The sequence below is a fragment of the Saimiri boliviensis genome, chromosome 11, assembly GCF_048565385.1.
Source record: "Saimiri boliviensis isolate mSaiBol1 chromosome 11, mSaiBol1.pri, whole genome shotgun sequence".
Taxonomy (NCBI): Eukaryota; Metazoa; Chordata; class Mammalia; order Primates; family Cebidae; genus Saimiri; species Saimiri boliviensis.
In genome coordinates, this window is record NC_133459.1 from 86,525,197 (window position 1) to 86,537,256 (window position 12,060).

The following is a 12,060-nucleotide window of genomic DNA, read 5'->3' on the forward strand; positions in this document are numbered from 1 at the left end:
GGAGAAATTAGGTACTTTGTTTTTTTTTTAGCCTTAATAGTAGAAGTTGTCAAAGAAGAAGGTACATAATATTGGTTTTTCCATAGCCAAACCATAGTTTTTTTTATCATATACCCTCTCTTCCATAAACTATCTATAAAAGCACTTTGGGAGTCTGAGGCAGGTGGATCACGAGGTCAGAAGATCGAGACCATCCTGGCTAACGTGGTAAAATCCTGTCTCTGCTAAAAATATAAAAATTAGCTGGGCGTGGTAGCAGGTGCCTGTAATCCCAGCTACTTGGGAGGCTGAGGCAGGAGAATTGCTTGAACCCGGGAGGTGGAGGTTGCAGTGAGCTGAGACGGTGCCACTGCAATCCAGCCCGGTGACAGAGCAGCAAGACTCCATCTCAAAAAAAAAAAAATCTTCAAAAGTTCATCATTGCTTACAGTGTGAAGACCGTATCTCTTATTATTGAGTAGAATGATGTTGTTGTAGAATGACGTCATACCTAACCTCAAGAATTTATGGACAACTTAATTTCATTTTTGCTAATGCACCTATATTAGTCAGGGTTATCCAGAGAAATAGAACCAATAGGATATGTAGATGTATAGAAAAAGGCTTATTTTAAGGAACTGGCTGGCCTGTATGGAGACATGCAAGTCTAAAATCTGCAGAGTGGGGCAGCTGGAGACTGAAGAGCCAGCATTGCAGTTCAAGCCTGAAGGCCATCTGCTGATAGATTCTCTTTACCTCAGGGGAAGTCAGCCTTTTGTTCTATTTAGACCTTCAGCTCACTGGGTGAGGCCCATCTGAATTATGAAGGGCAAACTGCCTTACTCAAAATCTACTGATTTAAATATTAATTTCATCTAAAAACATCCCCCTAGAAACATCCAGAATAACGTTTTATCATACAGCTACACACTGTGGCCCAGCCAAGTTGACACAAAAAATTAACCATCACAGCACCTAAATTAAGCGTGCTTAAAGACCAGGCATGGTGGCTAATGCCTATAATCCTGACACTTTGGGAGGCTGAAGTGGGAAGATTACTTGAGCTCAGGAGGTCAAGACTGCGGTGAGCTATAATTGCACCACTGTACTTTAGCCCGAGTGACAGAATAAGGCCCTCTCTCAAAAAAAAAAAAAAAAAAAAAAAAAAAAAAGCATGCATGAACACCAGGAAAGAATGTCTGGGAAAGATGAGCCCAGAGGGGTACCAATATCATGCAGGGTAGGATAGGTCCTGATGAGGAGAGAGCAGCTCTTATATGAAGAGCAATAGAGATTAATAAAGGGTTTTAAATCACTGCAGACAGGGGTCCCCAACCTCCAGGTGGCAGACTGGTACCACTTGGTGACCTGTTAGGAACTGGGCTGCACAGAAGGAGGTTAGCAACAGGCGAGTGAGCATTAACTACTACCTGAGCTCTGCCTCCTTTCAGAGCAGGGGTGGTGTTCGATTCTCATGAACCCTACTGTGAACTGTGCATGGGAGGGATCTGGGTTACATGCTCCTTATGAGACTCTAACTAATGCCTGATGATCTGAGGTAGAACAGGTTCATCCCAAAACCATCCCCTCCATCCACGGAAAAATTGTTTTCCATAAAACCAGTCCCTGGTGCCACAAAGGCTGGGGACTGCTGACTTAAGATGTTTGCTCAGCCATTTCCCCCCATCTTTATTCTGACCCTTCTTCCAACCAATATAGTTTGTATGGAATTGACTTCAAATTGACTTAAGATATTTAGCAAACCTAATCTCATTGGCCACAGTGAATAGTTCAGGGAGGGGCCGATAAGACGCAGTATGCCATTTGCTGGAGCTTCTGAGGAAGTGTACTCTTGCTGTGCTTCTAGAGTGACTATGTGATGCTTAGAAACTGCGGCAGCCATGCTGCTATCACTGGAGGGGTAATCTGAAGGTTAACACTGACACACGGAGAAGACAGAACTGTGAGATGGAGCTTGGCGACAGAGTCTAAGCTGAGTCCTGTATCAAGCTGTAACTGAAACTCTTCTACTCCTAAATCTCCAGTTGAGACAGAAAATTACCTTTTACTAGATTTAAACCCATATAACTTAGGCTTTCTGTGCCTTGCAACATGAATATTCTTAATTCATATATGTCATATTATTTTAATTTAATTATTTTAATATAATCACATTTTCATTTTAGAAAGCTCATTTTGGTCTATAGGGATAATAGAATACAAGGCATGAGGCAGGGAGACAAGTCCCAGGAATATTAGGTCACACAAAAAATTTCCTTGGTTTACAAAGATGGCACACCTCCACTTCTAAGTTCTGGGCTCTTGCTGCTGCAGGGTGGACTATGGCTGCCAGGAAGCCACCCCAGGCAGCTTGTCCCAGAACAGTATTTTGGACCTGCCAAAAGCCTGTATGTAAGGGATTATGTCCTACAGAGACCCAGCCAAGAGGCCAACAGTGAGGCTTTTAGTTCTGTGAAATTCCATTCTTTTCCTTGCTTTTCTGATGTGAATCCAGACACCAGTAGCCTAAATACTGAACAAAATACTGACTCTGGGACCACTGAGAACTTCTGATTTCACCTTTCTGTGAAAGGCCAATCAGAGACCAAAGAAGAGGGTAATGGACTTCAGAAATCTCTGGATAAATTCTTTGAAGTGTTTGGCCATCCAAAGCCAGCCTCTGGGAATCCACTCTCTGCATCTGTCTGCCAGTGCCTGTCTCAGAAAATCCCTCAACGAAGTATACAGGAGTGGCCAGGCCCCGTGGCTCACTCCTGTAATCCCAGCATTTTGGGAGGTTGAGGCGGGTGGATCATTGAGGTCAAGAGTTCAAGATCATCCTGGTCAACATGGTGAAACCCCGTCTCTACTAAAAATACACAAATTAGCTGGGCAAGGTGGCATGTGCCGGGAGGCTGAGGCAGGAGAGTCACTTGAACCCGGGAGGGGGAGGTTGCACTGAGCCAAGATCACACCATTACGCTCCAGCCTGGAAAACAAGAGCAAAACTTTGTCTAAAACAAACAAACAAAAAAAAAAAAAACAAAAACAAAAAAAAAAAAGAAAAGAAAAGGCTCTCCTGGACAATTTTTTTTTTTTTTTTTTTTTTGAGACGAAGTTTTGCTCTTGTCCAGGCTGGAGCATAATGGTGTGATCTTGGTTCAGTGCAACCTCCCCCTCCCAGGTTCAAGTGACTCTCCTGCCTCAGTCTCCCAAGTAGCTGGACTACTGGTGCATGCCACATGCCGGGCTAATTTTTTGTGTGTTTTTAGTTGAGATGGGGTTTCTCCACGTTGGCCAGGCTGGTCTCGAACTCCTGACCTCAGGTGATCTGCCTGTCTTGGCCTCTCAAAGTTCTGGGATTACAGGTGTGAGCCACCATGCCTGGCCTGCCCTCCATAGTTTTCAAATGTCCCAGGTCACCTTTAACTTTGATGGCTGCTCAGTCTTGCAGAGGGACACTCACTTCTACTCACTGGAGGAAAGAAGTATGTCTGTAGATGATGAAAAGCCAACCCAGAACTTTCAAAAGGTATTATTAATTTTCTCTTATGGCAGCATGCAATGAAAGACCCACAGCTGGTGCCTGGTGGTGAGCAGGCAGTACTGGAAGTACAGGTTGTGAGCAGTACTGTTGGCAGCCATTCAGATCCCCTAGATCTCTTGCCATCACTCTGTGCTCAATCTTAACTAAGTGATTTGTGGTTAAAGCTGTTACCTGTGACCTGATGTTGGAGCCAGTCTGCCCATATAGAAAGCCAGCAGGCTCTGGGAGTTTTATGTGCCTGTGGCCACTCCACCTCCCACTCCCCTTGGCTGAGGCCACTGACTGACAGGGTTAGGAGTCAAAAGCCCAGCTCCCTTCACAAGTAGGCACACACTCTGAGGCATAATTTATGCTCCATAGGTCCCTCCCCTGGCAGTCAGGCCAACGCCAGGACTTCACATGATATCACAACCTTGCTGAGCTTCATGGCTTTCCCCATCCACCTCCCATTCATTTATGGGTGTGTCTGTGAGCCTTTCCTTAATAAAATTCTTATGTCTGAAAAAAATTCCTTTATTCAGTATTGCACTATGAACCCACAGACCTCATATTTACAATCCATTCCTTCCTCCTCCCCAATTCAGGTCTCCTCATCACAGCTCAGTGAAAAAGATAATGATTCTGTCTCTTGAATCACCCAGACATGGAGTTTCCCATGGGCTAGTCTTAGGCCTGTTGGACCAAACTGTGGAAACCCTTACCCCAGGGTGCACACAGAAATTCCAGAAGCCCTGAGGTTGGGGTTGACATGTACAACTTCAATGATCACAGCACTAAATTCTAGTATTGCAGAATACTGTCTACTGAGAGCTCTAGCTGATTATTTGAAGGTGCTGTGAAGAAACTCTATGACAACAGTGTTGATGAAGTTCACTCAGGTTATTGTGTGTAGCTGTGCTTCCTTAATTTTCATTGCTATATGATATTCCACTGTATGAATATACTCCCTAAATTAATTATTACACTGTTGATGGATATTTTTGTTGTTTCCCATTTTGAGTATTTATATACAAGCCGAAACAGACATTATTACTATTACTGTTTTGAGACAGGGTCTTGCTTTGTTTTCCAGGCTAGAGTGCAGTGCTGTAATCACAGCTCACTGCAGCCACCACCTCCTGGGTACAAGCAATCCTACCACCTCAGTCTCCCAAGTACTTGGGACTACAGGAGCACACCAACGTAACTAGATAATTTAATTTTTGTGTGTGTGGAAATGAGGTCTCACTATGTTGCCCAGGCTGGTCCTGAACTCCTGGCCTCAGATGGGCCTCCTGCCTCAGCATCCTAAAGTGCTGGGATTACAGGTGTGAGCCATGGCACCAGCTGGCATTTTACATATTAAAAAAAAATTGAACAATGCCCTGATTCTTTGGATTAAGCCATCATCCTTATAATAGTCCTTGAGGTCCTATGCTACTTCTCTGTTGGGTTATTCTATCCAGTCATACCAGACTTTTAGTACTCATCAAACATGCCAGGCACCCTCCTGTCTTAGAATCACTGCACTGTCTATTCCTCCTGCCGGGGATGTTCTCCCCAAGATCTGCACAAGGCTGTCTCCCTCCCCTTCTTTAAATCTGCTTCCATGTCCCCTCCATGAGGCCTTTTCTGACCACACTATTTTAAATTTCAATTTGCTTCTGTAACAGTCATCCTCTTTTATCCTGCTCTACTTCTTTTCTTCATACAATTATGCACACATTTATATACAATATATTTTATGATGACTATGACTTAATCTCCCTCCCCTGGCTAGATGAAAAGCCCTAGAGGACAGGAATTTTTAATTTTTTGTTCACTGACATATACTAAGTGCCTACAAGTGTGCCTGGCACATAGTAGGTGTTTGAGTGATACTTGTGAAAGGAAGGAGGAAAAGAGGGGAAAAGAGAGGAGGGAGGGAAAAAGCAGGGGAAGGAGGGAGGCAGAGAGGGAAGAAATAAAGATAGGAATGAAGAAAAGGAATGGAGGGAGGAGAAGGAGAGAAAGGCAAGATAGAAGGAATTTTGCCCTGAATGGGAAGAGATAGAAGGTTAGTACATAGACTCAAGCAGTGAAATAATTTCTAAGATGGGAGAGATTTGAACATGTCCCACTTCTGAAGGGAGCCAGCAGAGACGGAAGGTCCAAGAGCGTAGACTGAGCCAATTCTGAGTGTGCGAGGAAACAAGATCCAGAGCCTAGGTGGTAGAATTAGCCTTAGACAAGCTCAGGGAGGCAAAAACCTGCTTTAAACCCTGGTGTAATTTTGTCAAGTTCCTAGCAAGGGTGGGCAGGCTAAACAGGTTCCATGGGGTTTCTATTGCTACCATTATTGTTGGCTCTTTGGGCCCTGAGCTTCCTTCTAGATGGCTGGGCCTGGTCATTTTTAAACCAACCGTTCTCTTTATTCTACTGCCACCACTCACCTGTCAGCCTTGGACAGGTCAAAGATGAATGACCATTATAACAGGAGAGAAGGAGGATGATGATGCAGACAAGTCACACCATTAGTGGTACAACCCTCGTTGGAAGTGCTGGTTTGGTAGCTTGTTTTTTCATTTTATTTTTGACAGAAGTGGGGTTGAAGGCATTTGGTATGATTTAATCATGCTGCTGGTGGTGGGCTTTGAGGTGAGAATAGAGGTAACGTATTTTTGTTATTAAAAATAGGAGAATTGGCTGGGTGAGGTGGTTCACGCCTGTAATTCCAGCACTTTGGGAGGCCAAGGCGGGCAGATCACTTGAGGTCAGGAGTTTGAGACCAGGCTGGTCAACATGGTAAAAACTGTTTCTACTAAAAATACAAAAATCAGCCAGGTGTGGTGGCACACACTTGTAATTCCAGCTACTTGGATGGCTGAGGCACGAGAGTTGCTTGAACCTGGGAAGTGGATTTTGCAGTGAGCTGAGATTGCACCACTGTACCCCAGCCTTGGCAAGAGTGAGACTCCATCTCAAAACAAAACAAAATAAATATATAGGAGAATGATAGTACTTGCTGCTGTTGTAAAAGGTAGGGGAACATCGAGTTATGTCTAGTTTATGTCAGTGATGTGAATTCTGGTTGCTAGAGCCTGCCCAACTGTACAGCCCAGGCGCAGGCATGGAGCTCCAACCCCAGGGTTGAGTTCTTTTTTTTTTTGACAAGCTGAGATAGAACAATGGTGGAAATAATTCAAGGCAACAAAAGCATCTTGGCTGAAGTGATAGACAATGAAGTCAAGACTAGATGAGGGAGTGAAGATTTAAGGGAACCAATAAAAATAAGATGGAGGATTCTACAAACTACAACAGTAATGATTAGACTTTCATGTGTATAACTATCACCTGGAGGGCTAGATCCTGAAATTATTCATTAGGTCTGGGGTGATGACCAGAATCTGTCTTTGACAAGGATCCTAGTAGATTCTAAAGTAAGAAGGTCACAGACCAATTTTTTTGTGAAATAGCAGATTGAAATGGTAATAAGTTTAAAGAAGTGATTTTTTTTTTTTAAGAGTTTTACTCTGTTGCCCAGGCTGGAGTACAGTGGCCTAATGTTGGCTCACTGCAACCTCTGTCTCCCAGGTTTGAGCGATTCTCCTGCCTTAGCCTCCCAAATAGCTGGGATTACCCGCATGTACCACCATGGCCAGCTATTTTTTTTTTAATTTTTAGTAGATATGGGGTTTCACCATGTTGGCCAGCCTGGTCTCAAACTCCTGACTTCACAAAGTGATCCACCAGCCTTGGCCTCCCGAAGTGCTGAGATTACAGGCATGAGGCACTGCGCCTGGCCAAGAAGTGATATTTGAAAAGAGCTGAGGAGAGGGAGGAGACAGAGGGACAGAGAGAGAGAGAGAAAAAGGGAGAACATGTGCACAAGACAGCAAGCATAAACTAGAAGAAGAGAGATGATGAATTTGTGATCTCAAAAGGTGAAGCAGACTTGAATGATAAAAGCATCAGGGAGTGACCAAGGCAGTGGGTGGATGAAGTCTAGTGGAGGTGAACATCACCAGAGGTGAGGAGGTCAGAGTATAGAAAGCCTGGCTAGTCCTTGTGGACCTTGAAGCCACTGCAAATAACAGCAGTACTTGGGGTATGAGGCAAAACGGTGAACAGAGTTCAAGGCCATTGGCGAATGAAGGGGAAGGTGGGTACACAAAACAAATACATGTGGTAGAGGCGCGGAACTGGTTAGGAGTTCTTACACAGTGGCGGAAGCATGAAACTGGCTAAAGTCAGATAAGTGTTTATTGTTTGCCAGGCTTTGCATACATTAGTCCATTTAATCCTCACAAACGACCTTCATATGAATCAGGTGCTGTTTTTATTCCTATTTTGTACTGATTGGACTGAGATACAGAGAGGTTAAACATCTCATAGTTCTTACCCACTATGTTATGCTGACTCTTATAAAATGATAGTGGAAGATGTGTTAATACATTTCAACTGGAAAAAAAAAAAAGGTCAGATCTCCTGAATATTGTTAGGAGTTGGGTTAACTGCTTTGGAAAAACAATGGAAATAGTTCAATTCCAGTTGTACTGAAATACCTTATAACATCCAGCAGGTGGCAGCACTAAGTAACAGTTCCATCTCAGGTCCTCTAATAGAAACAATCCATTCTGCACATATCAAGACTTCTGGACACTCCATGCCTTGATGATTTCTTCAGCAGCATTCAGTGTGCTGTCTTTCTGTAAATTAATACAATAATCATCATTATTACATATCAACATAAATTCAAGATGAAGCAAAGATTTAAATAAACAACATAATGAAGATTTAAGTGAATATCTGATCTCAAGTGAAGAAAAATCTTCAAAATGAAAAAGCAAAAGCAGAACCAGAAAGAGGAAAACAGTTAACCAAATGAACTATAATTACAGAAATAGGTCAAAAAGTTCAGAAGAGTTTACACCGAAAAATAATAGCTGTCTGCTCCACCCCTTCCTATGATTCCCTCCACCTTCCATGATAACCCTCCTTTTATGGCAATTTCTGGTTTTAGTTCTAATTTCTACCACCAAAATCTAATAATATGCTTATGCTTCTATTTCCTTATTTGTGAACTGCACATATTATCTCCTACATCTGTACTTTGCTCGGAACAAAAAAAAGTTCATTCATACTGCTCTGTCCCTTGTTTTTAAGGTTTCACAGTTATAATTATTGAAAAATAGTTTTTATTTCTTGAATAGATGATTCACACATAGCATACAATTAAACAGAAGGGTAAGCAGAGAGAAAATGCAGCCTTTTGTTCTTGGTCTTCTGTTTCTCTACTTTTTCTTTCTTGTCTGTCCCTACCAGAATTATTCAGTCTGAAAGCCAATAGGTGAGGCTGAGCAAAGTGGCTCTCCATGTATAGGGTTGGGAGGGCCTTGGCAACCCTAGTGCAGGATGCTGCAGCCCAAGTGGAGTGAGCAGGGTGGCCAGCATGGGTGTCATGAGGTAGTGATGATGGCTGGAACAGGGTGTTAGGGTATGAGTGGGGTAAGTGAGGCACCTGTATGGTCGGGTGGTCCTGGAGCCTGGATGAGTTGAGGTAGGCATGTGGCACGGTGTCAGTGCCCAAAAGGGGTAAGGAGGGCTTCTGTATAGTAGGCGACAATGGTGGCATGGTATGGGGTATTAGAGACCCAGATGGGGACACCTCTCTAGGAGGATGACAGGACAGGTTGGCATGGGTGATGAAGCTCAGGTGGGGTGAAGATGTAGTGCAGCACTTGGCACAAAATGTCAAAGCCTGAATGGGGAAAAGGGTATCTTCTCAGGGGCTGAGAAGGTAGGTGTGCACAGTGGCTTTGACAGGAGATTGATCTCACATAGAAGTATTGATTAAATTAGTAATGACATGACTATTGGCCAAATCGGGGAAAACCTAAGTATCAAAATAAGTAATAATAATAATAAATCATAGCCTACTGTACTATAAAATAAAAATCCAGAAGTCCACATTGATACATATAAATAAGTTAATAAATATATTGCTTAATGAGATATGGAATATTTTCATAGTACTTTACTACAAAATATTTATGATTTAACAAGAAAAAGTATAACTTTATAGTAGAAATGACTGGCAAACGCCACCTTAATCAAGTGGTTAAAGTTAACATCACCGGTAATAGGCATAACTGAAATCATGTGCCACCTGATACAATGAAGAGTATCGTCACTTCTGTGGTTTCCAGCCAGAGTGTATAACCTGAATCTAAGCACGAGGAAACAAGAAACTTAAATGGAGGTACTTTCTTAAAAATAATTGGTCGATAATTTTCAAAAGTATCATCATGAAAGTCAAAGGCAACTGAGAAACCATTCTAGCTTGAAGGAGACATGACAACTAAATGTGATGCATGAATCTAGCCTGAATCATTTTATTAATGAATTGTTATAAAAAAGGACATTACTGGGACAATGACATTTAAACTGGATCTGAGGATTAGAAGGAACATCAAGGTTAACTTCACGATTTTGAGGGCAATATTGTGGTTTTGTAGGAGAATGTCTTGTTTGTGAAGAACACACAAGAAGTCTATGGGGGTGATAGGAGTAACATTGGTAATTAAATTGATGACTTACTCTGAAATAGTTCAGAAAAAAGAAATTCTTGAAACTTTTTATTGAGAGCATTTCAAACTATTTGTTTCAAAGTAAGTCAGCTTCTCACCTATCTACCTCAGCCACCCAGTTTTTCTCCCCAGAGGCAATGCTGGGATTTCATTATATATTTTTCCAAAGATATTTATCTATCTTTGTTTTTTAAATTATATATATATATATATTTTATTATTATTATTATTTATTTTTAACTTTTATTTTAGGTTCAGGGATACATGTGAAGGTTTGTTACATAGGTAGACTCATGTCACAGGGGTTTGTTGTACAGATTATTTCACCACCCAGGTATTCAGCACAGCACCCAATAGTTATCTTTTCTGGTCCTTTCCCTCCTCCCACCCTCCACCCTCAGGGAAGCCCCCCTGTCTGCTGTTCCCTTCTTTGTATCCACGAGTTCTCATTATTTTTGGCTCACTTATAAGACAGAACATGTGATATTTGGTTTTCTGTTCCTGTGTTAGTTTGCTAAGGATAATAGGCTCCAACTCCAGCCATGTTCCTGCAAAAGACATGACTTCATTCTCTTTTTACGGCTGCATGGTATTACATGGTGTATATATACCACATTTTCTTTATCTAATCTGTCATTGATAGTCTTTTAGATTGATGAGAATATAGCATCATTTATTCAAGCAGCCCCCACTGGTGAATAATTTTGTTGTTTATAGCATTTTGCTATTAGAAATGATGCCTCAATGAAAATCCTTGAACACAAGTCATTCAAAATGTGCAAGTAAATCCACAGGACAACACTTGCAGAATTGTTGGGTCAAAAGGCATGGAAATTCACAGCTGGATAGAAATTTTCCAACTAACCCACAGAGATTTTACAAATTATCCTTCCACTCTCAATTTGTAAGAGTGTTTTATGAAACATTTTAGTTGTTTTGGTTGTTTCAAATCTAAGTGATAAAATTTCTTTGCAGTTCTAATTTTCATTTCTCTTATTATGAAATAGTAAGTTTGGCAACTTTTATAAGTTTACTGATCATCTTACCCATAATATGATAAAGTAGTATTTTTTACATTAAATGTATTTACTTTTATCATTTTTATTTTGAATTATCATTTTTATTTGAATTTATTTTGAATTATTTTTATTTGAATTTATTTTGAATTATCATTTTTATTTGAATTTTATTCTGAATTCAATCTGCTTTGTTTCGATTTCTATTTTCTTGTTATGTTTTTGTCATTCTTTTATTTTTAGCCTTTCTAAGAGGTGGAGTTAGGTGTGTCCACTTGCCCTAGTAACTACCAGCTACTGCCACACTATCTGCCAATATTAAATGTTGACGTAAGAGAGTCTGGGACCACACTGATCCTTTTCTCCTGCCACACTGGAGGCCTTGATCTTATTGTCTAGCTGCCCAAAGGAATTATCATTGAAGCCCAGTGTATTAAATGAGGTATATCTCGGTGTTAGTAATTGTGTGACAGTTTTTCCTGAGACAAGGCATTCCCTTTCCATCTCCAGCTATGTCTTTCTCTCTCTCTCTCTTAACGAAAGCATTCTCAAAATGAAGCTATAAAATTATTTCCAGGTTCCATTTGTTCTGTTCTTATTTTTTTCCAGCAACTCTACATATTTTTCCTCTGCATCTATAATTTTTCTAACATTTTAAACATTATATGTTCCTTTTCACTTCCTTTTGCTCACTTACCTCCATCCTTGATGTCCTTACAGAAGTATTCAGTGTTCTTTGTGGTGTTTCTATTAATATTGTCACCATAATTTCCAATAGCCTTATTTTTTGTTTTCAATTTCCTACCTGAACTCTGATAGCTCCCATTTGATCTTATGATATCTTACCCTATCTTCCCTGAACTCTTAAAATCTCTGCTTTAATTTCTTATTTTAAAGGTTTTAAATTTGAAATAGCACTAATTTTATGTGCTCTATGGCTACATTTTTTTTTTTTTGGTGAATATTCTCT

The 12,060-nt window shown here is 41.0% G+C and overlaps 1 protein-coding gene across 4 annotated transcripts in view; it reads right to left on the reverse strand.

The window, feature by feature from the left end:
* Window positions 1-7,729: 7,729 nt before the first annotated feature.
* The window catches only part of KYAT3 (kynurenine aminotransferase 3), a 72,909-nt gene continuing 68,578 nt past the window's right edge, over window positions 7,730-12,060 (reverse strand). For all 4 annotated transcript variants that reach the window (XM_003943258.4, XM_010331121.3, XM_074381147.1 and 1 more), the window contains one exon: window positions 7,730-8,193. In XM_003943258.4, the coding sequence (XP_003943307.1) occupies window positions 8,131-8,193 (63 nt within the window). In that variant the 3' untranslated portion in view covers window positions 7,730-8,130. The remainder of the gene's footprint in view (window positions 8,194-12,060) is intronic.